Source organism: Petromyzon marinus, chromosome 14, assembly GCF_048934315.1.
Source record: "Petromyzon marinus isolate PM22_M1 ecotype Great Lakes invasive population chromosome 14, UKy_Petmar_22M1.pri1.0, whole genome shotgun sequence".
Lineage (NCBI taxonomy): Eukaryota > Metazoa > Chordata > Hyperoartia > Petromyzontiformes > Petromyzontidae > Petromyzon > Petromyzon marinus.
The window spans coordinates 14,472,748-14,499,805 of NC_133680.1; the positions used below are offsets into that span (position 1 = coordinate 14,472,748).

The window sequence follows — 27,058 nt, forward strand, 5'->3', positions numbered from 1 at the left end:
ATGAAATGCAAGGTGATAAAACAACACATTATTATGCAATGCACACAGCCCTGTTATTAAGCCACATGGTCCCTTATAATTGACTGTTTCATCTCATCCACACTCTGCCCAACCGTTGTACTGTTGGTCACAATGACTCACCCACCCACTCACTCACCTACTCACTCACACTCTCACCCACTCACACACTCACCCACTCACCTATACAAACACTCAAACACTCACCCACGCACTCACATATTCACCCACCCATTCACACACTCACCCATTCACAAACTCACACACCACACTGCAGGTCAAAAACTTCTCTTTCTGCTTCTTTCCTCACACTGCTCCACTTTGGAATTCCCTCCCATCATCTGTTCCCAATAATAATCACCTCGCTCAATTAAAGAAATACGTTATACCTTTGACAGTGATGTTTGTTGCTGGCCGTTTGAAATGTTGGGAAAAATGGACCCCTGTGCTCAGCAACTGTGTAAAAAAATATACCAAACATACAAACGTGTACAGACGTACACCTGGAGTGCAAGCCCGCGGCGACATGAATACGCGTCGCCACCCCTGCATGCAGGTGGAGCAGAAGATGAAGTCCCTGGAGCGGTGCCAGTCGCTAGAGGAGGTGCAGCGGCTGTTCAAGCGCGGGGAGTACGCCCAGGTGGCACGCCTGCTGCGCCCCACGCTCACGGAGGGCGCTGCGGCTGCGACCACAATGGCCGCCCAGGGGACCGGTGGCGGCACTGCTGCGGCGGCTGTGATGGTGGCACCATGCCAGGAAGGGCAGCGGCGACCCGCCCTGCCCGAGAGGCCCGTTCAGCTGCTGCTGCTGCAGGTGCTGTTAGCGTTGTGCCACTCGCACCGCACTCCGCCCGCCACCAGACGGCCTCCCCTCGTGGTGACGAAGCCACGGCGTTTTGACGATGGCAACGCACGTTTCTGTCCGACGATAGGTCTCTTTCTCGTTTAGTTTACACTGAGCGTTAGAATTTTGTCCATTGTCCTGACGTGTTGGCAAACCTTGTCCACATCGAGCTGTTGAGGCACGACGCGGCAGGAGGCAATGATGGCTGTACTGTATTGATAATGCCTAACAAGGGTGAAACTGGTGTATGGTTGTACGCCAGTTTAGTTGAGTGACGTTATCTTCCAGGATTTGGTGCATGGCTGTCTATGAGAGCCCTGATTAGAATTTGTATATTTTATATTCATTAAAATATTTCACTGGGGTAACATTGCTTGAGATGTAGCGTCTCGTTTGCAAGGGCGTCAAGTCTCTTGGGGTGTTTCTGAGAGCACAACCTGGAAAATGGAGATTGGGAGGAAAGAGCATTTTAAAGATTGCTCTGTGCTTGTTCATGCCTATAGGATTGTGGGAAGAATTTATCACTGTCTCTGTTGACATTGCTGACACAAAGAGCCTCGAGCAACTTCTGCAAACAATACAACTAATATTCTATTTTTATTTTACCAGGTAAGGCCCACTGAGCTATGTAGCTCTTTTTCAAAAATGATAGCGCCACCGAAATAGCTTATCATGCGGACATTATAACAGCCAAATACTCTCAACGCACGTTGATTCTAAATGTGGAGGGATAAATGGAGGACCCCTGAGAAAAAAAACATGCAAACTCCAAATGTGCAGGTGTCAGGGTCAGAATAGAACCCACGCCCTCCTGTATACTGTATACCATTCGAGGTAATTAACCTCATTATTTGGTTATTTCGGTAAAGTCACGTAGATAGAAAAAGAATAATGAAGTTAATTAAAAAAAACACGACTTTTCGATAGCAACACAAGCGGTCGTCATCAGGAAAAGGGGGTTAGCCTCTAAAGGCAAACTGTTTATAGAGGTTTAAAATGGGCGTGGCCCAAGTGTCAGCAGCATGGGTGGGGCAGCTAATGTTAATGTAAGTGAAGGTAGCAGTGGGCAACGACGGCGCTGGTGGTGGGTTTCCACCAATTAAAGGGCCCCCAGGTAATCATTGCACCTCGCTTTACACACTCACACTGTTGATGGTGGAGGTTGCTGCTAGAGGTGAGTGGTGGTAGTCGTGGGTAATGATGGTGGGCTTTCACCAACAAAGGGCTACTGCTAGTGGTGATGGTAGTAGTGAGCAAGGATGGTCCTGGTGGTGGGCTTCTACCAATTAAAAGGCTGCCAGGTCTAAAATGGAAACATAACAGCCAGTTACAGTGAGGGGAAAAAGTATTTGATCCCCTGCTGATTTTGTACATTTGCCCACTGACAAAGAAATGATCAGTCTATAATTTTAATGGTAGGTTTATTTGAACAGTGAGATCCAGAATAACAACAAATAAATCCTGAAAAACGCATGTCAAAAACGTTATAAATTGATTTGCATTTTAATGAGGGAAATAAGTATTTGACCCCTCTGCAAAACATGACTTAGTACTTGGTGGCAAAACCCTTGTTGGCAATCACAGAGGTCAGACGTTTCTTGTAGTTGGCCACCAGGTTTGCACACATCTCAGGAGGGATTTTGTCCCACTCCTCTTTGCAGATCTTCTCCAAGTCATTAAGGTTTGGAGGCTGACGTTTGGCAACTCGAACCTTCAGCTCCCTCCACAGATTATCTATGGGATTAAGGTCTGGAGACTGGCTAGGCCACTCCAGGAAATTAATGAGCTTCTTCTTGAGCCACTCCTTTGTTGCCTTGGCCGTGTGTTTTGGGTCATTGTCATGCTGGAATACCCATCCACGACCCATTTTCAATGCCCTGGCTGAGGGAAGGAGGTTCTCACCCAAGATTTGACGGTACATGGCCCCGTCCATCGTCCCTTTGATGCGGTGAAGTTGTCCTGTCCCCTTAGCAGAAAAACACCCCCAAAGCATAATGTTTCCACCTCCATGTTTGACGGTGGGGATGGTGTTCTTGGGGTCATAGGCAGCATTCCTCCTCCTCCAAACACGGCGAGTTGAGTTGATGCCAAAGAGCTCCATTTTGGTCTCATCTGACCACATCACTTTCACCCAGTTGTCCTCTGAATCATTCAGATGTTCATTGGCAAACTTCAGACGGGCATGTATATGTGCTTTCTTAAGCAGGGGCACCTTGCGGGCACTGCATCATTTCAGTCCTTCACGGCGTAGTGTGTTACCAATTGTTTTCTTGGTGACTATGGTCCCAGCTGCCTTGAGATCATTGACAAGATCCTCCCATGTAGTTCTGGGCTGATTCCTCACCGTTCTCATGATCATTGCAACTCCACGAGGTGAGATCTTGCATGGAGCCCCAGGCCGAGGGAGATTGACAGTTCTTTTGTGTTTCTTCCATTTGCGAATAATCGCACCAACTGTTGTCACCTTCTCACCAAGTTGCTTGGCAATGGTCTTGTAGCCCATTCCAGCCTTGTGTAGGTCTACAATCTTGTCCCTGACTACCTTGGAGACCTCTTTGGTCTTGGCCATGGTGGAGAGTTTGGAATCTGATTGATTGATTGCTTCTGTGGACAGGTGTCTTTTATACAGGTAACAAGCTGAGATTAGGAGCACTCCCTTTAAGAGTGTGCTACTTATCTCAGCTCGTTACCTGTATAAAGACATCTGGGAGCCAGAAATCTTTTTGATTGAGAGGGGGTCAAATACTTATTTCCCTCATTAAAATGCAAATCAATTTATAACATTTAGACATGCGTTTTTCTGGATTTTTTTGTTGTTATTCTGTCTCTCACTGTTCAAATAAACCTACCATTAAAATTATAGACTGATCATTTATTTTTCTTTGGATCTTTCGGTAAAGTCACGTTCTTTCGGTAAATTCACGTACGTGACTTTACCGAAATAACCAAGAAGATGAATCCCTGCAGTCACGAAAGCTTTAAATCGAAATTTGATCATTTCTTTGTCAGTGGGCAAATGTACAAAATTAGCAGGGGATCAAATACTTTTTTTCCCTCACTGTATGACTTGAACTGGTTTGATAATGTCCTTCCAGTGATTGCTGACTTTGTACCCATCTTCTCAGTTGAAATTGTGTCTGTCTGTATGTATGGATGGATTCATGAACAAATCTTTGTTGATAGCCATTGGGTGTGCAAAGTACCTTTGTCTTAGAGAAATCAATTTCGTGTGAGCCAGCCGCATTAAAATAATGATCAGCAACGGCAGAAGTAGTGGTCTTACCATGTTTCAAATCTGCCTTATGTTCACGAACACGGTCCGAGACATGTCTCTTAGTTTTCCCAATGTAACTGCTGCCACAGACACAGCTTAGTTTGTAGACGCCGGCATATTGCATGTCAGGGATCTTGTCCTTCACAGATGGGATCAGTACTGTGTTAAATCAGACCTGGATCTTGTGTTTGTTCATGATTGTGGCAATCTTTTTGGTTACCCCTGCTATGTATGGCAAGGTGATGGTTTTGATTGGATCCTCAAATCAAAACCTATGGTGTAGCGTTTTGATGAGGGAATTCTTCTGTGATGGATGGTGGTGGGAATCAGGTTTTAGGTAGGCATCAGTATGGGTTGCTTTCCTGTAGACAGAATGGCTAATTGAGCCATCTGGTCTCTTTTTGATTAAGACATCCATAAAAGGGTAGCATGCCATCCTTTTTTACCTCCATGGTGAATTTGATGGCTGGGTGTATGGAATTGATGTGATTGAGGAATTGGTTCAGAGCTGGTCGGCCATGTGGCCAGATGACAAACGTGTACCTCTTCCACACGACGGGCGTAGAGTGGATGCCTGGATGGCGTCCGTCTCAAATTTGTCCATGAAAACATTGGCTACAACCGGGAGATAAGGGAGAACCCATTGGCGTGCCTTCAGTTTGTTTGTAGAATGTTCCATTCCAAGTGAAGTATGTATTGGTAAGGCAGTGAATCACCAGGGCCGGTACATCAGCATTCAATCCTTGTTGGACCAAATCTTCAATGATTGGCATCGGGCACAGGAACTTTGGTGAACAAAGAAACTACATCGAAACTAATGAGCAAATCACCTGGGGACAGTGAGATGTCATTAATTGACGATACCAGGTGAGCTGAGTTCAGTACAGAAGAAGTGGTCTTCCCAGTGAATGGCTGTAAGGTCTCAAACAGATATCGGGCCAGTTTGTAGGTGGGTGAGCCAATGGTGGAGACGATGGGACGAAGGGGTGTGCCTTTATGGATTTTTGGTAAGCCATATAATCTGGGTGGTCTAGCAGCAGAAGGTTTTAAGGAAAACCGTTTGTTCTGTTCAATTAACGAAGCTGAATCAGTGATGATACTGTTCGTTTTTGTAACCTCGACTGTGACACTCCAAATGTACCTAGCCTGGCGCAAGCGTCGCGACGTCATCACCACCACTCGACAGTGGGTCAAGTGGCGGTAATGTTACACGCAGTGCTACTTGTACGCGTACACAAATATAGCATACGGCAGATGACAAACACGTCTGACTTCATTAAACAAAATAGGTGATGGAATCAATGGCGTCTATTTAGTTTTATTCCCCCTGAGTTGTTATTTCTTTTTCCCCTGAGCTATTCTATAGTTTGGCCGGACATTTTGTTTGTCACCAAGACGGCAACATTGTGTGTATGGGAAAGTAGAGTCCGATTTACGACGATCCGATTTAAGCGGGCACCGCCTGTGCTACACTTCAGAGTGTAAAGAACCGAACAAAGGAATTCATTATATATTATGGCTGCCCACAATGGGGCAGCCAAAGAGCCACGCACAGCTCTGGAGCCGCAGGTTTTGCCCCTCGTCTAAGGGGAGGAAAACGGCTTGCGCCGTGTGCACAGAACTCGCTGCTCAAGCTGGAGGACTTTGCCCGCTGCCTCGAGTGCTCGGAGCTGGCGCTGCACGAGGCGATGCAGCAGGCGCAGGCGCGGGCGGCCAGCGCGGGCGGCGCCGAGTGGAGTGCTGCGCTCGGCAAGCTACTCGCCGGCATCGACCGCTGCCTCTCGCAGGAGTCCTCGGCGCTGCAGGGTCACGGCACCTGCATGAGCCGGCTGGCGGCCAACCTCATCCAGGTGCGCCTCCCAACGCATGCGCGGCTCGCGCGCCCCGCACAACAGAGCACCCTGTGCGTTGTCAACGCCGGCTTCGTGAACCGCGCTAACGCTGCGGTTGTGGCTGTGCATTCTGCTGTTGCGACTGGTATTGTCTTGCGTGCCACTACCCTATGTTTACTCCTGCATATTTTGTTGTGATTAGTGTTGTCATCCATGTCGCTGCTCTATGTTTACTGTTGCGTATTCCCCTGCGACTGGTGTTGTCGTGCATGCCACTGCTCCTTGTTTCCTGCTGCGTATTCTATTTCTGCTGGTGTTGTTGTGTGTGCCACTGCTCTCTGTTCGCTACTGCTCCACAAGCCACTCGGTGTGCAGCAAGTGGTTGGTAAAGAGTCTCGGTGGATGAGCGTCACCTCTGCACTCCTTCTCCCTCGTGTTACATATCGTGGTCTACGTGGACCGGGTGGCCAGAGGGCGACTTGAACAAGAACCGGCGATGAAGTTGTGCACGCGCGCGGTCACAGCCGTGTGGCACGTGCCGCTCATTTTGTGCTTTGGATGATAGGTTGGCGCATCGTTCGGTTTTCATCGAGTGTGTGACACTCCAGCCTGCAAGCCTATTATATGGTGACCAGGACAGCAAATACAATTCCCACCTGTCTATGATCTTTTTAGTGATATCGCGTGTGTGTGTGTGTGTTTGATTTAAGTTCAACAGTTTCCTTCCGCATGAAAATGCTCCATACAGGATTCTAACATCGTAGTCGCTCTTCGGATGAGAACCCATTGAGACCTGGGTCACATGATGTCGATGGCTATCGTAATGCGACAATGGCTGTTGTTGGTGTCAACGATAGCGGTGATAGCTATGGTGTCCATGACCACGGCTGCGGCGATGACGAAGTGCCTGTGAATTCCCGCGTGCACCCGTAGATGATCGAGCTTTCCACGAGCCTAGAGGACGGCCGGGAGTCTTCGGCTACGCATGCCGCCTCGACGGGGCTGCACCCCGTGCTGCCATGGATCGTGCTTTATCGCATCATCCGCCTCGAGGAGCAGCAGTTCCACGCCCTGTGCCCACGCCGCGCACTCACGCGGCGCGTACGTGGTGCGTGCATGAACAGTGCTTGAACACCTAATGAACCCTGCATGAACACTGCATGAACACTGCATGAACACTGCATTAACACCGCATGAACAGTGCATGAATATTGCATGAACTGCATGAATATTGCATGAATATTGCATGAACATCGCATGAGCACCACGCACACATTAAATTCGTGCCGCTCTCCTGCGCACCCATGGGACACTACAAACACAAAGATCCCCCATATAGCCTTAACAGGCTGTTGGGGCATGTGCTGTTAGCGAGCACCTATGAAGACCGGCACGACACTCTCGGGGGTGGGTGGCCAGCACCATGCCCATTCGCCTTTGTTTCCCCAGTGGCAACGTTTACACACTGCACCAGGTATTCATTTTAGGCTGAGTCGACCTAGGGGAGGCCCAGCACCGGTTCAGCTAATTGTTACTGGTGTTGGCCCTGAGCGGGAATCAAACCCGGGTCGCTGGCTTTGTAGCGCAGCCCGCTTACCGCTACACTTCCGTCCCCCACCACGCCAGGGGCACTGTAAGCCATGCTGTCGCTGCACAGGCTGCACTCACAGGGTGCGGTGCCCGGCTCCTGCAAGGGCGCGTGGCGATACACGGCACGCGCCGGAGTCGCAGGCGAGCCACGGAGTTTTGCAGGGATGACAGTGTCGGGGCCGTGAAGTGGCTGCGGTTACAACGCATGAACCCACACTCGCCCGCGCGGGTCCTGCTGCTGTGGGGGCTCCCGGAATCCTGTAATAGAGATGCATGTTGTGTCCGTAAATAACGAACTATTCAAATGTCACATTATTATAACCGTTTAGTGCCATGTTAACATGCGTTTAAACTGTTAAACATTTCATCAAATTTTCTCTATCGTGACTTTGGTGTTCACTTGGACCATTCCCATTCCAAGATGACTGCAAGTTGCAGGGTGGGGTCCCATTCACCGCTGAATCTCGGAATACGAAAGCAGTTCAGCGTTAATTGTATTTAGAGAGGTGTAGCACCGCTGTTTTTAAAGGCATTGTACTCACCGCAGAGAACTGTACTGACACGACCACACTCTATGATAGCTGGTGCCAAACTGTGCCACATGCCCTCCCGCATGGCCTTGTGGGAGCCTCGGTACCGATAAAGTTATTTTATTTGTTCTTCTGGTTCCGGAAGTGAAAACGGAATATGTACAATTACGTACACCCTCGCGATCCTCCGCGGTGCGTGGTGGCTTGGGGCTGTGGGTCCGCCGAGGCAGCATTGGGCTCCCCCCGCACGTGGCTGCAGCCTATGCCCGTGTGACTGCCGATTGCCAGACGACGAAGACGACGAGGACGATGAGGACGACGAAGACGAAGAGGACATCAGGCAGATGTTGCCCTCGTCGGTGATGCTGCTCAACACGGCGCACGAGATGCTGGGCCGGCGCTCGGCCTGCACCATCGCCGATGGCGCTCTCCTCAAGTTCTACGTGAGCCTCTTCAACAGCACTACCCCTCACCTCACCATGTCTCTCACCAGCACGATCCCTCACCTCACCACGGTTCTTACCAACACAGTCTCTTCACCCTCGCCTAACACCATTCCCCCCGGGTCCACTAACTCCGGCTCAATGCACCCACAAGTCGCTTGTCCATGCCCTGCAGGCTCTCTGCCGACAATGGCACCGCCTCCGCAGGACTCGGCCCAATCCAGTAGCCTGACACCTGTGACAAAATCCCTCTTGCTCGCGTCATCTGTGGCTCCAAGGGTGATGAACACAACATTCCAAAGAAGCCACTTATCGGAGCGATCCTTGTGGAGGTCCATGACTAGGGAAGGGGGCCACCTGTACCACCTGCCCGCTGGCTGAAAATGCACCTGATCTTTATCGCTGTGGGTGCGGCCAGGCTGTAGAAAAATAGCATATTTTGTAATTTCAATTAAATTATGTTTTATTTACTATGTTGGACCTGAAAAATTCGCCATGAAAATTGAGCCACTGTCAATGTTATCAATGCCATTGGCTTTGTCATTCAGCATTAGCGATTTCAATCACTCGCCTCCTGCCACACGTTTACCACTAACGTCGCATCCTTCCATGAGGCTTTAGGCATTGATGCCGTGTGCTTCACACACGTTGCTGTTTTTTCGGGTGATGTTCTGCTCCACAGCGGACGTCAAAGATCCCCCGATGTCATTCGCAACGAGTAGGCCATTGTGTGCCGGCGTCACGGTCCAAAATTACTTGCAAATTACTCAGTTGGGATCCACGCACACATAGCAATCATCACCCCGTTCTGGCAGACCGATGCCCGTGTGCAGGCCCGGCGCCAAGTCGCCTCGTGTCCGCAGGGACGGTGACAGCTGTCCCCGTGTTCAGACAAGACGTGGCGGAGAACGGCCAGGTGTGAAAGGCGCGCAAATAAAAACAAATCGTTCTCATGGTGGCGTCAACAAACACGGGAGAGTAAATTGGATTGTGGGGGGTGGGGGGGTCACCTCCCTGGCGCTCCTCCCGGCTGTGGTGGGCGTAGGTGCGGGTGCTGCAGCGCGAGCTGGCTGAGGCCGAGGGCGAGGCGGAGGACCCCCACCCGTTCCGCGAGGAGCTGGGCACGGCGCTGGAGCAGTGCTTCTACTGCCTGCATGCCTATCCCAGCAAGAAGAGCAAAGCCCGCTACTTGGAGGAGCACACGTCGAACCAGGTAGAATGCACGCGCCGGGCGCTGGCTCACGAGTGTGGCTACCTGTGTCTTTGCGTGTGCGAGAGAGTAAAGCGGTTAGCGTGCTGCGCTACGAACCCGGCGGCCCGAGTTCAATTACCGCTCACGGTCAACACCAGTGACGATAATCTGAACCAGCCAGTGGCCTCCCTGAGGCATATACCAAGCAGTATGTACGTGTGCATGCACCAGTAGCTACCGTATTAAACAACAACCAGTTTACAATTAACCCAGCAAGAATGACAAACAAGAAATGTGTTACTAAACAAAATAACATGCAAGCTATCCTTTTCAGCTTTAATCAACGTAACTTTCAATGGACCAACATCATACACATCTATTAAACAACGTAGTATTTGATCTCAATGTTTCATCATGCATAGCAAACAATCATTTGTTGATTCGCGTATGATAACGTGGATGTGATCATAATAACTGTAATGATTGAGATCATTTTACATTCACGACGGTGTGATACTACAGGGCTATAACAAAGAAAGGCGCTGCTGTGTCTCACTGACAGTCTACGGCGGTGTTGCTGTGTGTAACCCCAATTGAGCAATTTGTGGTGTAATTTTTCAAATTTCGATTACTTTGTTGCTATAAATATCTGCATATTAAGCCACTTTGTTGAGCTTTGGTTATTGGCCAGGTTGCTTCTGAGATATAAGTTAATAGCTTAGTGGACTTTACCCGGTAAGATCAAAATAGTTTAGTTTCATTTGTACTTTTTTAAGTGATTTGTTTATTTTCCCTATACTTAAACACCTGTCGTCTTTTTGTATTGTTGTAACGTTTTGACCCTTTCTGGAAATCTGTGAAAAAGAGCTTCATAGCTCATCGGATTCCTTCAGTATGAATAAATATTTGGATTTTATGGTCAGTACATCCGCAGTATTAACCTACGGGGCCTTGCTGGATTCAAATCGTGTGCCACCAGTCCATGCGTGTGTGGCCCCCTTTGCACCAGGTGGAGCTGAAGTGGGATGACGCCGGCTGTCTGTTCGAGTACTTCAAACCCAAGCAGCTTCCCGAGTTTGACAGCTACAAGACGAGCACCGTGTCGGCCGACCTGGCGAACCTGCTGAAGCGCATCGCAGCCCTGGCGCCGTCTCCACCCACGCCGCACGCACTCAGCGTGGAGGAGGTGCTGGCCTACGTCGATGGCGTCACGCAGCAGGTGCGAGGGAGCGTGCGTGTACGTGCATGTACGTGCGTGTACGTGCGTGTACGTGCATGTACGTGCGTGTACGTGCGTGTACGTGCGTGCATATGCGAGTGTGTGCGCGCATGCCCAACGGTGGAGCGGCGGGTGCAGTGGTTGGCGCACTGCGCTACGAACCTGGCAACCCGAGTTTGATTCCCCGTCATAACCAATATTGGTGATGAATATCTGAACTGCTCCTGGACTTCCACGAAGTAGACTTTACCATTCATGACTACTTCATACTGTGTGTAAACATCAGCATTGGAGAGACAAAGGCAGCCAGACATGGTGGTGGCCTCTCACCTCTTTGTGTGCCTTGCCGGCATTAATAGGTGCTCGCTAACAGCACTTGCCCCAAAAGTCTGTTAAAATCTCTGCGGGGGGCTGTCTGTGTTTTCTCCCATGCTGCCGCTGTTGTCTCCAGCCCCCCACGCTGCCCCTGGATGCCCCCCCAAGCCCCACGGTGGTCCAGCAGGTATTTTACCTGCTCGCAGACTACCACTTCAAGAACAAGGAGCAAGTGAAAGCCATCAAGTTTTACCTCCTGGACATCCGTGTGTGCCCTGACCGGTATGCTGCTTCCTCTCCTGCTCCCAAAATCCATGCCCCCAGTCCGGCACTCATTGTGAAGGTGTCCGCGCAGCCCGTTGTAGGAGATAATAATGATTTAGTACATTTGGTAATGGTCGCTATCTTTTGTACAATGCTCGGCTATCACCAGCAATACGCTGTGTCCACAGACAGTCTCTGATTGTTTCACAGAAGTGTGTTATGTTGCTAAGTGTCATCCAGATTAAGTAACTTTCAGATTGTTTTAAAACATTTGACAGATTTGGACCTTGACGTCGGCACGTAACAACAAACACAATTCTAATGATGTCACGGGATCTTTAACATCCATCGTGAAACAGACAACGCGGAGTGTTTACGGTTCAAACAACCGCGTCACAACCAATGGCGGCCTACCGGAATCGAGCCGTGAATCTCTTCGATAAGCGGGGAACGCACAACCGCTGGGGCTGCTTCACCGCCCAATGAAAGCCCCTCTTCCGGTGGTGGTGTAGTGCTGGTGCTTTGGCGGGTTGTTCTTCACCTGTTTTTCAGTACAGCTTGGCTGCATGTGTGTGCATGCGGGGATCGGTCGTGTGGTTAGCATGCCGCGCAATGAACCCAGTGACCCGAGTTGAACTCCCGCTCACAGCCAACACAGTGATGATTATCTTTACTGGTCCTGGCTTCCCCTAGGTCGACTCAGCCTTGAATGAGCACCTGGTGTGGTGTGTAAACATCACTACTGGGGAGACAAAAGCAGTCAGGCATGTTGGCCACCCACCCCCTCATGTGCCATGCCGGCCTTCATAGGTACTCGGGAACCGCACTTGCCCAAAAGAGTCTGCTCAGGCTATATGGGAGATCTTTGTCTTTTGTGTGTACGCATGTGTGTGTGTGTGCATGGGTTGTGTTTTCTCATCTATGTTAATACGTGTATACGTACATGTGTGTGCGTGTATGCACGCAAGGGTGGGTGCATTGTAAGTGTGAGATCGTGAGTGTACCTGTGTGGATCACGACATGCTCGCATGTTGCAGTCCAACTCAAAAGCCAAATGATTTGCGGCTCAAATTAGCATTGAGGCAGTGCTCATCTCCCGTTTACAGTTCAGAGTCTGGTGGAAAATCTACATTCCTATGGCCGGGGAAAGTTTATCCATAAGACAACCACTTTTAGCTTCCCCACAAAGCGGTGGGATGATGTAGTATGCATGTTGAACTTTTTCTCACCGTACGTAGCTAACCATGCTAATCGGAGGTGCGGGGGAAGGACAACAAATTGAACACAAAAAGGAGTTCAAAAGAAATGAGTTATTCTAGACTAGCGTTTTTCCCGTCATAGGATGGCAGCTGTAATATTTACGATAAAATTGAGCACAGTATAATAGTATATTGTGTAAATGTAATGGCAGTGAATCTTGCACGAAAGAATGTCATCAAACACTCCACTGCATTTCACTGTAGTACTATATTAATGGCAGTGATGCTTGCACAAACTACGTCATAAAACACCTCACTTCATGTCACTGTAGCACTGCATTGAACTCACCTTCAATTAGTTCAAAATCACTGCTCTGATACTTTATTTTGTTCTGCTTTCGCTCGCTGGGGTTGTAATCAATTTTAAATCGATACAATGTTTGGAAAATGACGGAGAAATGTATATATTTTATAATAATTTAGAAGCAATAATTTGACTTACCTTTTGTTTCAAGTGCTGAAGAAATAAATAAAGACACCAAATGCACTGTGTTGCTGCATAAAAAAATAATTTCCGCTGGACCTGTTCGAGTGTAAAAATCCACCTGCTCATGATTATTAATGAGGTGGGGGGGCCTCTTTAGCAGTGACGTCACGTATGGATGTAGCGCTGTGCTGCGTATATTGATTTTTTACTGTCACTTTCTGTATTGAAACGTCTGATTAGAATTAGTTATTTGATTAACTTTCAATAAGGAAACGTCAAATTTCAACCGAATTTGCGTAAAAAAATGTCTTTCCTGCTCGACCTGCGGGAGTGTAAAAATCCACCCACTCATGATTATTAATGAGGGGGGGGGGCTCTTTTGCAGTGACGGCACATACGAATGTAGCACTGTGCTGCTTATATTTTTGGCCGTCACTTTCTGTAAAGAAACGTCATATTTGATGACGGGGGGGGGGGGGGGGGTGCGGCATGTGGAGTGACGTCACGCACGTTACGGACATTTCTGGGCTATTATAGTAGTGCAGCCCACTTGCCTCACCGCTGAGCCACCCGGCCAGATGTGACGTCCTCCGGCCTAAACAGTGGAGGTCCATGCCGCGCACGTGGGATGCGCGTGCGTGCACCACGTCTTGCTGCAACAGAGCGGCGCAACACCTTTGCGCCCGGAGGGCCGTGGCACATGTGCCCACGTGTGACCGCGTGTGCCCACGTGTGCCCGCGTGCCAGGTTCGACTCGTGGGCCGGCATGGCGCTGGCGCGTGCGAGCCGCCTACAGGACAAGCTCAACTCGAACGAGCTGAAGAGCGACGGCCCCGTGTGGAAGCCGGCACTGGCCACCCTCACCTGCTTCCAGCGTGCACTAGAGCTCGACCCTACCAACCTGTCACTGTGGATCGAGTACGGCGCCGCCTGCTACGCTCTGCACTCGTACTCGTCACGGCAGTGCAAGCACGGTGGCCTGCAGGATGACGTGGCGCAGGAGGTGCGCTCGTGCAGACGCGTGGTTCTCATTGCTGGTGCCAGTGGATCCACTCTAGTTCTGGTTCTCATTGCTGGTGCAAGTAGATCCACTCTAGTTCTGGTTCTCATTGCTGGTGCAAGTAGATCCACTCTAGTTCTGGTTCTCATTGCTGGTGCAAGTGGATCCACTCTAGTTCTGGTTCTCATTGCTGGTGCCAATGGATCCACTCTAGTTCTGGTTCTCATTGCTGGTGCAAGTGGATCCACTCTAGTTCTGGTTCTCATTGCTGGTGCCAATCGATCCACTCTAGTTCTGGTTCTCATTGCTGGTGCAAGTAGATCTACTCTAGTTCTGGTTCTCATTGCTGGTGCAAGTGAATCCACTCTAGTTCTGGTTCTCATTGCTGGTGCAAGTGGATCCACTCTAGTTCTGGTTCTCATTGCTGGTGCAAGTGGATCCACTCTAGTTCTGGTACTCATTGCTGGCGCAAGTGGATCCACTCTAGTTCTGGTTCTCATTGCTGGTGCAAGTAGATCCACTCTAGTTCTGGTTCTCATTGCTGGTGCAAGTGGATCCACTCTAGTTCTGGTTCTCATTGCTGGTGCAAGTGGATCCACTCTAGTTCTGGTTCTCATTGCTGGTGCCAATGGATCCACTCTAGTTCTGGTTCTCATTGCTGGTGCAAGTGAATCCACTCTAGTTCTGGTTCTCATTGCTGGTGCAAGTAGATCCACTCTAGTTCTGGTTCTCATTGCTGGTGCAAGTGGATCCACTCTAGTTCTGGTTCTCATTGCTGGTGCCAATGGATCCACTCTAGTTCTGGTTCTCATTGCTGGTGCAAGTGGATCCACTCTAGTTCTGGTTCTCATTGCTGGTGCCAATCGATCCACTCTAGTTCTGGTTCTCATTGCTGGTGCAAGTAGATCTACTCTAGTTCTGGTTCTCATTGCTGGTGCAAGTGAATCCACTCTAGTTCTGGTTCTCATTGCTGGTGCAAGTGGATCCACTCTAGTTCTGGTTCTCATTGCTGGTGCAAGTGGATCCACTCTAGTTCTGGTACTCATTGCTGGTGCAAGTGGATCCACTCTAGTTCTGGTTCTCATTGCTGGTGCAAGTAGATCCACTCTAGTTCTGGTTCTCATTGCTGGTGCAAGTGGATCCACTCTAGTTCTGGTTCTCATTGCTGGTGCAAGTGGATCCACTCTAGTTCTGGTTCTCATTGCTGGTGCCAATGGATCCACTCTAGTTCTGGTTCTCATTGCTGGTGCAAGTGAATCCACTCTAGTTCTGGTTCTCATTGCTGGTGCAAGTGGATCCACTCTAGTTCTGGTTCTCATTGCTGGTGCAAGTAGATCCACTCTAGTTCTGGTTCTCATTGCTGGTGCAAGTGGATCCACTCTAGTTCTGGTTCTCATTGCTGGTGCAAGTGGATCCACTCTAGTTCTGGTTCTCATTGCTGGTGCCAGTGGATCCACTCTAGTTCTGGTTCTCATTGCTGGTGCCAGTGAATCTGCACTGTAATTCCGGGTCTCATCACAGACGTTGGTGCTTGTGTGCGTGTGTGCGCTATGAACCTGGCGACCCATTCTCGATTCCCGCTCACGGCCAACACCGGTGACGATTATCTGAACCGGTCCTGGGCCTCCCGTAGGTCGACTCAGCCTAAAATCAGTACCTGTTGCGGTGTGTAAACATCGCCACTGGGGGAGACAAAGGTGGTCGGGCGTGGTGCTGGCCACCCACCCCCTCGTGTACTGTTCCGGCCTTCATAGGTGCTCGCTAACAGCACTTGCTCCTACAGTCTGTTAAGGCTATACAGGGGATTTTTGTCTTTGTGTGCTGTATGGTGTGTGTATGTGTGTATCTGTGCGTGCGTGCAGATGATGGCGCGGCGTGAGAAGATGCTGGAGCGCGCGCGCGATAGCTTCGTGGCGGCCGGCCGCTGCAAGGCGGCCGGCGACTCGGAGGAGGAGGCGTGGCTCATCCACTACATGCACGGGAAGATCGCAGAGAAGCAGGGAGCGGAACCCAAGACGTACCTGCTTCACTACGCACGGGTGAGTGAGCGAAGCTGTTACAGCATTGCCGTCACGGCAAACGCATGTAAACACATCCACCAGCACACACAGTGTTTTCATACGAGCCTTCTGCTCGAGATTTGAGGAATACCACAAAGTGACATACAGATACGTCAAACTGTTTAACTATTGTTCGTGATGAGAAGATAATTTTCTTTAATCTCTCCAAGTCAGCACTGAGGAAGCAAAATAAATGTGCATATGTTATGAAATTGTAGTGAGTGTGATTGTTACTGTGTGGTGCCAGGCTTACGAATCCACGGCGGATAATGTGTGTAGCCCGCTTCCTGGGCGTAGTATTGGCCCTAGCGGGGCTTGGGTGAGCGCTCGTCAGCGCGGAGGCACCACGTACAGTGTGCGGTGCGGGCTTCCGGTGAGGGAGCGAGAGTTTCAGTCAGCCAGGGTTAGGTTGGGGCATGATACGCTGGTTGACCTGCCGACACGTGACCGGATGACATTGGAGGGGGGCCACCGGTGGACGGGGGCCGCTGGGCGGTCACGTGGTATAACAGAGCTCTCGGGAGCCTTCGGGAAAGAGCTCGAGAGATCTAGAAGGTGGGCGGGGCGAGGGGCGGAGCCAGCCCCAGCCCAGGCTGATATAACAGGGGCCCAGTGAGGGGCTCGGGGTTCTTCGTGTTGCTGGTGAAGAAGATCCACGTCGGGTTGAAGAAGCCTCTAGCCATGCGGTCCGGGACCCAGCTTGTGGTCCGGGCCGGGATAGCGAACCGTGTCTAGTTCTGCCGTAGTGTGGCAAGATGAGCATTCAACACCCAAGTGTAGGTTGTGTTACGTTATGTTGATTTATTGAATAAAGTGTTGCTCCCAAGACAACGTCTGCGACTCAGTTGGATTCACTACAAAACGATATTTCCCGATGATTCGGTCGATGCTTCACGCCACTCGTGTGCATGCCTGCGTGCGTGTACCTGTGTGTGTGCGTCCGCAGGCAGCGCATCACCTGCACGAGGTGGCAGCACGCTACCCGAAGAAGATTCATTACCACAGTCAACCAGACCTGGCGATGGAGGCCTTGGAGGTGCACAACCGGGGGGCCCCTTCAGCAGTCCCCGTGTGCACGTTGAGACACGCACAGCCCTGCGCAGCACACCATTGCTTCCGCTGCGCATCTTTGTAGTCAAGACGTACCCCTGGGTGTCCGCGTGCCGCGTGCAGGTTTATTTCCGTCTGCACGCATCCACCCTGAAACTACTGGAGAAGGGGGCGCCCGGCGGAAAGCCCGACGTGGATTTTGAGGAACTCTACCGGGGCATGTGGGCCATGGCCAATGGGCCGTTTGCTCGTGGAGAGGAGAAAAACGCGTACAAACTGGCGGAGAAGTGAGGACCGGGATCTTCCTACAGCAGGGCTAGGGAGGTTAGGGGTGTCGTGGCGGCAGGATGAATGTTAATGTCCGAGCTGATTGCCCAAAGTCACACTGGTTGTTTACATGTGATGCTGAACCAGCACACGGGCAGTTCTTACGATTAAATGAATGCATAATGTAATTTGGTACTGGTTTTTTAATGATTTCCATCTCAGGTTGAAAGCAATAATCCATTAGCTCTGACCATCTGTCTGTAACAGGTGACATGAGATTACTCTCGTTATGATGATCCATTATAACAGAGACGTTAGTGAAAGGGTCTGTTGCTTTCAGGGAGTTTCCCTGCCAAAACCTGTCGATAAAAACCAGCGCTAAAAGTGTTCACTGCAGGCCAAGGTAATGACGTCATCACATGGGACATGGCGAGATGACAATGACACCTCAAAATGAAAAATATATAACAGGTAATCTGTTCACGGGTAACGACATCATCGGGGGATGGGGAGGGCGCCACACATCTGACCAAGCCAATTCTACACAAGCATTCTTACGATAGTATCCAGAGACCACATCATTCACCGCTTCATCAGAACATCTGCTGGACACCCGGGACAGATGTTCCTGGTGCCTTCATAATGTGAAAGGCAATGTAGCTGTGTTGGCGATGTTCTGGAGCTATGAATGCTGCATTTCCAGGAAAACATAAATTACTGCGACGTTTTCTGCGCTATTGTAAATTGGCAAGCGTCTCTTTCAGTCAGCTATTTGTGCCCAAGTTGCATACATTGAAGGAGATAGATCATGTGTTGGAAGAAAAATTTACTAAACTTTTTTTTTTGGTAGATGACAAAAAAAAGTTTTTTTAGTTAGTTCAGTTTTACTCCGATGCTCTTGATTCACGGTGGTGCACTCCGTCGCTGCGTTTTGCCAGAGATTCACAAGCCCCTCTTTCCAGGGACACTCGCGGTGGTGCCACAGATGACGAAGCTCGCGATCTAAGTGCCGTGCCGAGCGCGAACGCCCCTCCTCATCACGCTCAGCCACCGAATCACAGCTCAGGTGTGCCACACCACGTACCACCACCACCACCACCATCAGCAGCAGCCTCAACTACCGCCACCCCACCTCCCCAGCCGTGCCCTTCCGCCCCGACTGACCACGATTACATCCGGCAAGGCCTACTCACCTCCTACGCCCAGCCTTACCAGGGTACTGGCCACTAAATTTTCAAAAATTAATGCTTCAAAATTCATAACTTTGCTATTTCCCCCTGCTACTGCTACTGCTGCTGCCCCAAATGGCTTGGATTTATGTTACAAAGATTGACCAAAAAATATATCTATATATTTTTAGGCAACGCTGAGCGCTGTGAGGGTGTCCGTGCATGTCTGGTGTGGGCGTCTGTGTATGCGCGTGTGGGTGTGTGTATGCAGGTCAGTGGGTGTGCGTGGGTGTGCATGTCAGTGTGTGTGTGTGTCCGCACGTGTGCGCGTGTGGGTGTGTGTATGCGTGCCAGTGGGTGTGCGTGGGTGTGCATGTCAGCGCGTGTGTCCGCACGTGTGCGCGTGTGGGTGGTGTGTGTATGCGTGTCAGTGGGTGTGTGTGGGTGTGCATGTCAGCGCGTGTGTCCGCACGTGTGCTTGCCGGCCTGATCCCCACACGCTTGCTTTCTCTGCTGCTGCACTGGGTGCTGGTGGGTGAGTTGGTGTGCACTTGTGGAATTTAATTGTTTTGTGCACTGACAGATTAATTACGTGTATATTTTTTTATTTCTCTCCTTTTAACATGATTTATTTTTTTTGGCTTTGTAAACGACTAACACATATATTTAATGTTTGAATATTTTGACTTTTGATTTAAAGCTTTCGTGACTGCAGTAATTCATATTCTTAGTTTTTTCGGTAAAGTCACGTTGAGTTATGGTCGAAACGTCGTGAGAATTTTTTATTGTTTTATATATATTTTGTTATTTTGTTGTTTCTCTTCAACGTGACTTTACCGAAAAAACTAAGAATATTTTGACTTTATTTTGCTTGACACATGATCCTGGTGAAAAATCCTCACCAGGTGATGTCTGTAATCTTGGTGTTCGTGTTATTTTTAAACAATCGTAAATTCTTATTATTTTAATGGCATTCGGCACAGGCTGTTGCTTTACTGGAGCAATTGTGCGGACGTGAATATTCTCAAATTGTGTTTTCTCTCGTCTCTTCCGTGATGTGTATGTGCCCAATCCTGCACACGCATCAACGTGCGTTAACGCACCCACACACACATGTCATATATACACACCCATGCACACACGTACACATGGATGCACACAGAACACAGTCAGGAAAGTCTGATTGTGCTGACCTCCGACTCGAGCTCCGCCAACGACGTGTTTGCTGGAGACTTGCAAACCACTTCTGGCTCGGAGGGGGAGCAGCACGGGGCACCAGCGAAACCGAGGGGAGATGCAAAGAGGTGCAAGACGAAGAGCCAGGGGGACACTGTGGGCGACATGGTGGGCGACGCTACAGGCGACGTTCCGGGTGACACGGTGGGCGACACGGTGGGCGACACGGCTGCGGGCAAGGTGCAGGGTGGAGCCGCCGTGGGCGAGGTTAAGGGCTGCGCTGGAGGCTCGATCTTGATGGTCGAAGGAGAGACCATGCGGAGCGCGGAGAATCCCCTCTCCTTGGGATGTGTTGAAGCGGTGGGTACTGGCTGTCTGCTCGGTGCTCTCACTGGGATGTGTGGAGCGGCTTCGCTGCTGCACCATCATCAAAAGTCACGTTGCCTTTGGTATTGTTAGACACGTTAGAAGTTTCATGTTTGTCATTAGTTGCATCATCACCAGTTCTGTCATCAGACCCATGGTCTTCATTGATCGTAATGTACCGTCATTATAAGTGGCCACATTATTATTAGTGCAAACTTCCATACCCCCAGCAATCACCACTATGCTCATAATAATTAGTCCCGTCATCATCCATAATCAAGGTTTTTGGGTTGGATCGCGTTATTTATAAATGTCGCAACCCTCCACCACCCGACATGGCCAATCAGTAAAAAATGTCTGATAATATATGCATTGTCTTTGAAACTGATTGGTCCACACCAGACAGCTTTCTTTTGAGCCTCGTCTCAAATGGTGTGAGACCAGAGGACGCCAAAAACGTGTGTGCAGGCTTGCGCGTTTTTGCAGTCACGAAAGCTTTAAATCAAAATCTTAACACCTGTTTTGTTGCCAGAAAAAATGGGAAAATCTATTCTCATAGTTAGAGCCTTCGTGATAACGTGTGATGTATGGACGTCCTGGATGATGCAGAGAAGAGGTGCTCACTGCCACCTCTGTGATAGGGAATCGGTGTTCAGTGTTGACTCAGGTTAAGCAGGGCTTCAGGCCGGCTCACTTGAGCCAGAATCAAGCCTGAGCTGAGCTGCCACTAGGACACAGGCCTAAGTTCATTATTCGCTGAATTAATATTTAGGAGTGGAGTAAGGAATACACAACTGCATCTGAAAACATTATTTCGCTCCCTGGTCTTCGACCTCCTGCATTTGTTGTACTGAGTAGAAACAGACGGTGTCGCTGTCTTCACTTGTGTTAGAGGGGTTTCAGATGTGGCTTTAATTTGATAACCAAAACCCTCACAGCAGCAGCTGCTGCTGGCTCATGCACGATTTGCGTCGGTGTATGAGGGCAGTACATCTTTTTTTTTGTCAGACGTAATTATCCGTTGTGAAACTGTGCATTCAGTCTTTGCTCCGGCAGAACGTTTGGTTGTATTGCAGAAGTGGCACTGGCGTTGTTATCCCATTGCTTAGTCGATGTGTATTTTTGGATACGGGCAGCGAATGCCTCCAGGGCTTGGATCTTTCGCGACACGCATTGCGAAAAAAACGCTCTCTGTCCTTCCACTTTTGGGCAGGAATTGAAAGCAAAAGCAGTGGAATCCAAGGGCAATCTGAGAGACCCTTCCTACTCCGCGGCCTCCAGCGCCGCCACCGCGTCCAACGTCAGCGCCGCCTCCTCCACGTCCAACGCCGGTGGCGGAACCGCGCCGCCCCTCGCAGCTTCCCCGTCAGGCGCCGACTCGGTGCCCCCGGCCCCGCCGCTGCCGGCGTGCCGCGCCACGTGCCGCCGCGTCCTGGTGGACATGTGCGTGCGCGCCCTGCGCCTCTGCCTCAACCGCTTCCCCCAGCACTACAAGAGCCTGTACCGCCTGGCGCATCTCTACGCTCACGGGCGTGAGCACAAGGTGAGCGGCACGGCCTTGGCACACCGTCGCCGCTGCCTGTGAAAAGTGGCACCGTCGCGATAGCCTAGCGCCACCACGTCGCCGAGAATACTAAACCAAGTAAATTATTCATTATTTTGATTCTTCTTATTATTAAATTGTTAATATGATGTTACGCGTTTCGCCACCTCGTCTCCCGCACCTCCCCCCCATGCAGAACCTGGCGTGGGCTCGGGATGTGCTGCTGGGAAGCGTGATGGCATGGCATAAGCTTCCTCACATGCCAGCACAGGGCCTCCTCTTTGAGCGCAACAAAACCAACTTCTTCAACGTGAGTCTCGCCCCCAGCGAGAGGGCGCACGTCCCATCGTGTCTTCCCATCGTGACAGTCCCAAGTTCCATGGGACTGTAATGATGGGAGCCAATTTGCTTCCAACTGGCCTCGCAAAATAATTGCCATCAGCGCTGGAAATGCGTCACATCTTACAGACCATTTCCTGTTGTTGAATACAGAAAATGTGAACGCAGTCCGCTGTACAAGCGTCAGATGTTTGGAGTGATGTGTCTCCGCGCAGTGATGTCAGTGTGTAGTTATGTTTCAATGTGCAGTAATGTTTCAATTAGCAGTTATGTGATAATAGGTTTTTTCCCCTTTGTTCTGGCAACAAAACAGGTGTTAAGATGTTAAAACACCAAACTGAAACCTGGCCACACATGATAGCACTTCGAGGTGGCTGATATCATCACATGTGGGAATTTAAAGCGGCAGCCAAATAATCTGAATGCGTGTGTAGTGACGCAGTTCGGAGACAGTAGTCGTGGGAGGCACCTTCTTTATTCTTACCCACAATGGGGACTATATGCACCCGACGTGGGTGTACACTATATATATCACACACGCAACCGTCTATCGTCGACGGCACTATCTAACTAGAACAGTTGGCAGGCTGTCAAGCTAGCGGCGTCCAGCGATGGTGAAGAAGGCGGCGACGATGGTGGCGAGACAACAGCACGGCGGGGAATAGACTTCTAGCAACAGCCCCGAGCTCTCGCTCAGGGCTCCCTCTTATGCTCCCGGCGTGGCCTTGCTCTGCCCTGGACTCCGACCCCCACGACTGCCCAGAATCCCGTTCCTCGCTCCCTTATATCCTCCCAGCATGGCCGTGGCTCCACCCTGGACAGATGGATCCCTTCTCTGACCCTTGGCCTAGATATTCTCCCTTGTGGTCGCTCCCATGTATCTGCCTTTCTTTCTGCCCATACTGTACTCACACCCGCAATTACCACTTCTGGCCGCGAGTCAGCACACTGTCTCTACACATGTGGAGGGAAAAACCAGTGGACCTGGAGAAAAATCCACGCAAGCATCATGGGGAGAGAACACGCAAACTCTAAATATACAGGTGTCGGAGTCAGAATCGAACCCACGCCTTTCTTTATACCTGGCAAGGAAGATAACATCTTGGTGCTGGTGTGCATGCCGTGGATTGCAGGGCGTGTGGCGGATCCCCGTCGATGAGATTGATCGCCCCGGCAGCTTCGGCGCTCACATGAATCGCTCCATCGTACTGCTGCTGGACGTTCTGCAGCGGCTCAAGGACCACGACATGCTGCTGCGAGTGTCGTCCGCTCTCCACCGGACGCCTGACCAGGGGAAGTGAGACACTCACTCCCCACGTCGCTCCCACCACCATTCGCATGGTGCTGACACCACCACTCCACGTGCGCCAAGCACGAGACTCGATCAGCTCCATGTAGATTGTAGAGGCGCTCGCTGATGGGGGATCCTTGGACAAGGCCTATCACGTGGTGAATGGGACCGGAGAGATTATGCATGAACCCCACTCTCTCACCGTTGTGGCGGAGCTGTTAAATCATCTCTGGCCACTGTGAGAGTTACTTTTGGTAGCAGCCCCTCCCCCAACCACGCAGTGACGTCTCTCACAAGACCCCATTCCAGAGCCCACCGGCACGCTGTGTTTGGAGGCAAGTCAAGGGTTAATGTGACCTGCTCAAATGAACACACATTGCATTGCACCACTTGCTGGCTGCGAGTCCTTGTCCGTTAAGGCATTAACAAACGCCCCACACAGTACTCCTTGTGAATGTGTTAGACCCTGTCTGAAGCTTATCACAGTACGTTAACCTGCTGCTGCTACTGTCTGTGCCATGTCCCGCCGTGCCGCAGGAAGTATCTGCGCGATGTGGATCGCCTGCAGTTGGCAAAGCAGGCCTTCTCCTCTGCCGCACAAGTCTTGGATGAAAACTTGCAGAACATTGTTAAAACGGTACTCGCTGTCGATCGTCATTCACACACGAAACTTCCGCCTTTTGTCACACTTGCCCGAGTGATTACGGAGAAGAAGTAGTGTTTCATGTCATCTGTGACATAACATTTGGAATTGTGTTTTTGTTGACTCAGAGTTGCCAGTGAACAACATTAAGCTGTTCTGAACTCGCAGTCGCTGTGTATGTCAGGGCAGTAAATAACTCTGGGTCCAGTGCTGTGTGCCGCGGTGACAAGGCTCAGCAGTAGCGGATTCACCACTTAATGCAAAGGTTGGTGGTTCAATTCTGCAGGCCACCCTGGTTAATACCACAGGTATATTATCCAAACATTTTGTGTAGTATGCTTCGCGGTGGACGTTAATAGATCCCGTGCGCCGGCGTCGTCCATATTTTTGTAAGATGACTCGCATATCAAACGTTGCCCCCTCACCGGAAAACTTGCAGGACCCTCTTGGGGAAAAAATGTTCTTGAGGCTCTACGGGGTAAATAAGCATAGTCGTGGCAATGGTAGCTTACCTATGCCGTTCCACAATTGTGACTGCACAACACCACTACCGTCGGGTGCTGTGTGGCAAGCCTTATCCACTTGCTGACATGCAAGTGGATAAGGAACCCTCCACCACCCGACAAGGCCAACCAGGTTAGATAGCCACGTGGTCACGCGTTTTAATGACGCGCCGATTGTTGTTGTTCAGCTCACTCACCAGTTAGACAACGATCAATCCCTCACATACAAATGTAGCAATTGGATAATGCAGGGTTCCAAATGACACAGATTAGGTCAGATCATTACCCAAAAATAAGTTGTGAATCATAACAACATCGGCTGTGAATGCCCACAGGTTAAACACACCACTTTGTGACTGCTGCATATTTGTTAGTGCCGTAGCCAAATCCTCAAGTATGTGTCACCATATGCCGGTGGCACAAGCGAATTGACATTGGAGAAGAGGACAAAAACATTCAACAATACCAATACAATCGTGCTTGTTATGCGGTTTCCACTCCACGAGATGGCTGGCAGACATCTCGACGTTTAACACCCAATCAAAGTAGATGGCGGTGAGATGTGCACAAGGCCCTCGTGAAGGCTGCATGGCCTTGGCTGTAGCGCTCGTGGCCACCGTGAGGGCAGCGGCGAGCGCCACCCCACGCCATCTCCGCGAATCTGCCGCCTTGCTGAAGGTGGTTTGTGAAAGGCCGCCATGTGTTCGTGGGAAACGACGGTCTCCATGTGGGGTCTTGCTACAGGTCCGGGTGAAACCGTACATGCGTGTGCATGCGTGTGTCTGCGGAGCGGTGGTATAGCAGTTAACGTGCTGCACTACGAACCCGGGTTCAATTCCCGCTCACGGCCAACACCAGTGACGATTATTTAAACCGGTCCTGGGCCTTCCCTAGGTCGACTGAGCCTCAAATGAGTACCTGGTGCAGTGTGTAGTAAACATTGCCACTTGGGGGACAAATGCGGCTGGGTGTGGTGCTGGTCACCCACCCTCTCGTGTGCACGCGAACAACACTTTCCCCAGTAGTCTGATAAGGCTATTCAGGGAATCTTTGTGTATATGTGTGCTCGTGCGGATCCCAGGAGGAGGAAGCGGAGCAGCGTAAAGGCTCCTGCAGCAGGCCTGAGGCTCGACACGCAGGCGTGGGGAGCAGCGTCGAGCAGGGCAGAGCCAAGCCGGCGTTTAACCCCTTCACAGAGAGGTGAGGAACGCCTGCTTGGATAGGGCGCCCTTTACACCGGGGCATCTGAGGGCACTTTACACGTGGTGAGTGACTTACATTAGCCGTCCCTGAGGGCACAAGGGTATTAATCTGCCAGGAGGAGCGGCGATCCTTGCGTATTTGTGTTTGGACCATGAATGGTGTCAGGTGATGTTTAACGGCCACTGTGAAACATAGTGCGTAGTATTTTTTCGGTTAATACACCCACAGTATGAACCAGGGTGGCCGTCGGGTTCAAAATGCAAATGTCTGCAACGCGAGTTGGACAGTTCAGTTCCTAGGCACTGTTGTTGGAACCGGAGATGAGTCTCACCAGGGCATAGGAGATGAGAGGAGTTGGGATGCATGACTGTGGTGTGTGATGCACTTCAGCGGAGGTCTCTGGTGAGAGTGGGAGCTTAGCAGGACAGGCAGAGGAGCCAGGGGAGAGGTGTGGTGAGAGCCGGGGCTCCGCAGGGCTATGGCAACACCAGCACGGTATCCCTGTCTTGCAGAGATATCTGCTGGGTGGAGATAGGGAAAGCCAGGGGAAGCCACGATCAGAGAGAAAAGCAAGGGTCAGCTGATCGCCAACTCAACTAAGGACAGACCCAGCGGAGTGAGCATTGTGCGAGCGAGATGGTGACATTTGGATGTGTTGGAACGTTGTGAAGTTCAGTGATGTATTCGATTGGGTATTGTTACGAGCGCTGTCATTTAACTTTCCTTGGCAGCTCCACAAAGCTTGGGCGCATGGAGCGTGTACGTTCCTTGCTGCTGGAGGCATTCCGTTTGTGGCAGCAGGGTCAGAGGTCACAGGCAGACGACCTGGGCCGCGTGGAGCAGGTCATTGTGCGCGCGTACACGCTCATCAAGCCGGTGAGATTTGTCGCACGGCATGACCGCAGCGCCCTTGTTCTCGATGCGCATCTGCTGTCCATCTGCGTCGCTCTCCTACTGTAGCAGCTCGCCAACAAAAAAACTCCAAAAGCGCTGGCAGTGAAGAGTATGGAGGGAATGATTGGTGTTGGCATTGCCATCCAGCCAACAAGGCACACAGCGAGTCTTGACATTGGTGCTGCTGTGGTGGATTTTTATTTGCAAAATAATGTAAAATGAAACAAAGCTAAGCTAGAACCTTATATTGTCTCAGTTGTTAAAAGGTAAAAATACACCCCTGCATTGGCTTGCTCACACCACTGCTGGCGGAAGGGCCTGCCGGAGACGATATTTGGTCTGCTCTT

General features: G+C 50.6%; 1 protein-coding gene across 2 annotated transcripts in view; it reads left to right on the forward strand.

Moving 5' to 3' along the window:
* LOC116942285 (calcineurin-binding protein cabin-1-like) overlaps positions 1-27,058 on the forward strand; it is a 78,238-nt gene that overhangs the window by 44,566 nt on the left and 6,614 nt on the right. The window contains exons 16-34 of one of the 2 annotated variants that reach the window (XM_032953992.2): positions 575-832; positions 5,756-5,986; positions 6,902-7,076; positions 8,377-8,531; positions 9,577-9,744; positions 10,733-10,942; positions 11,394-11,539; positions 13,955-14,210; positions 16,070-16,246; positions 17,214-17,303; positions 17,441-17,604; positions 18,547-18,800; positions 19,916-20,289; positions 21,509-21,838; positions 22,035-22,148; positions 23,311-23,474; positions 24,006-24,105; positions 25,696-25,814; positions 26,549-26,693. In XM_032953992.2, the coding sequence (XP_032809883.2) occupies positions 575-832; positions 5,756-5,986; positions 6,902-7,076; positions 8,377-8,531; positions 9,577-9,744; positions 10,733-10,942; positions 11,394-11,539; positions 13,955-14,210; positions 16,070-16,246; positions 17,214-17,303; positions 17,441-17,604; positions 18,547-18,800; positions 19,916-20,289; positions 21,509-21,838; positions 22,035-22,148; positions 23,311-23,474; positions 24,006-24,105; positions 25,696-25,814; positions 26,549-26,693 (3,630 nt within the window). The remainder of the gene's footprint in view (positions 1-574; positions 833-5,755; positions 5,987-6,901; positions 7,077-8,376; positions 8,532-9,576; positions 9,745-10,732; positions 10,943-11,393; positions 11,540-13,954; positions 14,211-16,069; positions 16,247-17,213; positions 17,304-17,440; positions 17,605-18,546; positions 18,801-19,915; positions 20,290-21,508; positions 21,839-22,034; positions 22,149-23,310; positions 23,475-24,005; positions 24,106-25,695; positions 25,815-26,548; positions 26,694-27,058) is intronic. The other variant, XM_076067126.1, reaches the window with a different exon arrangement.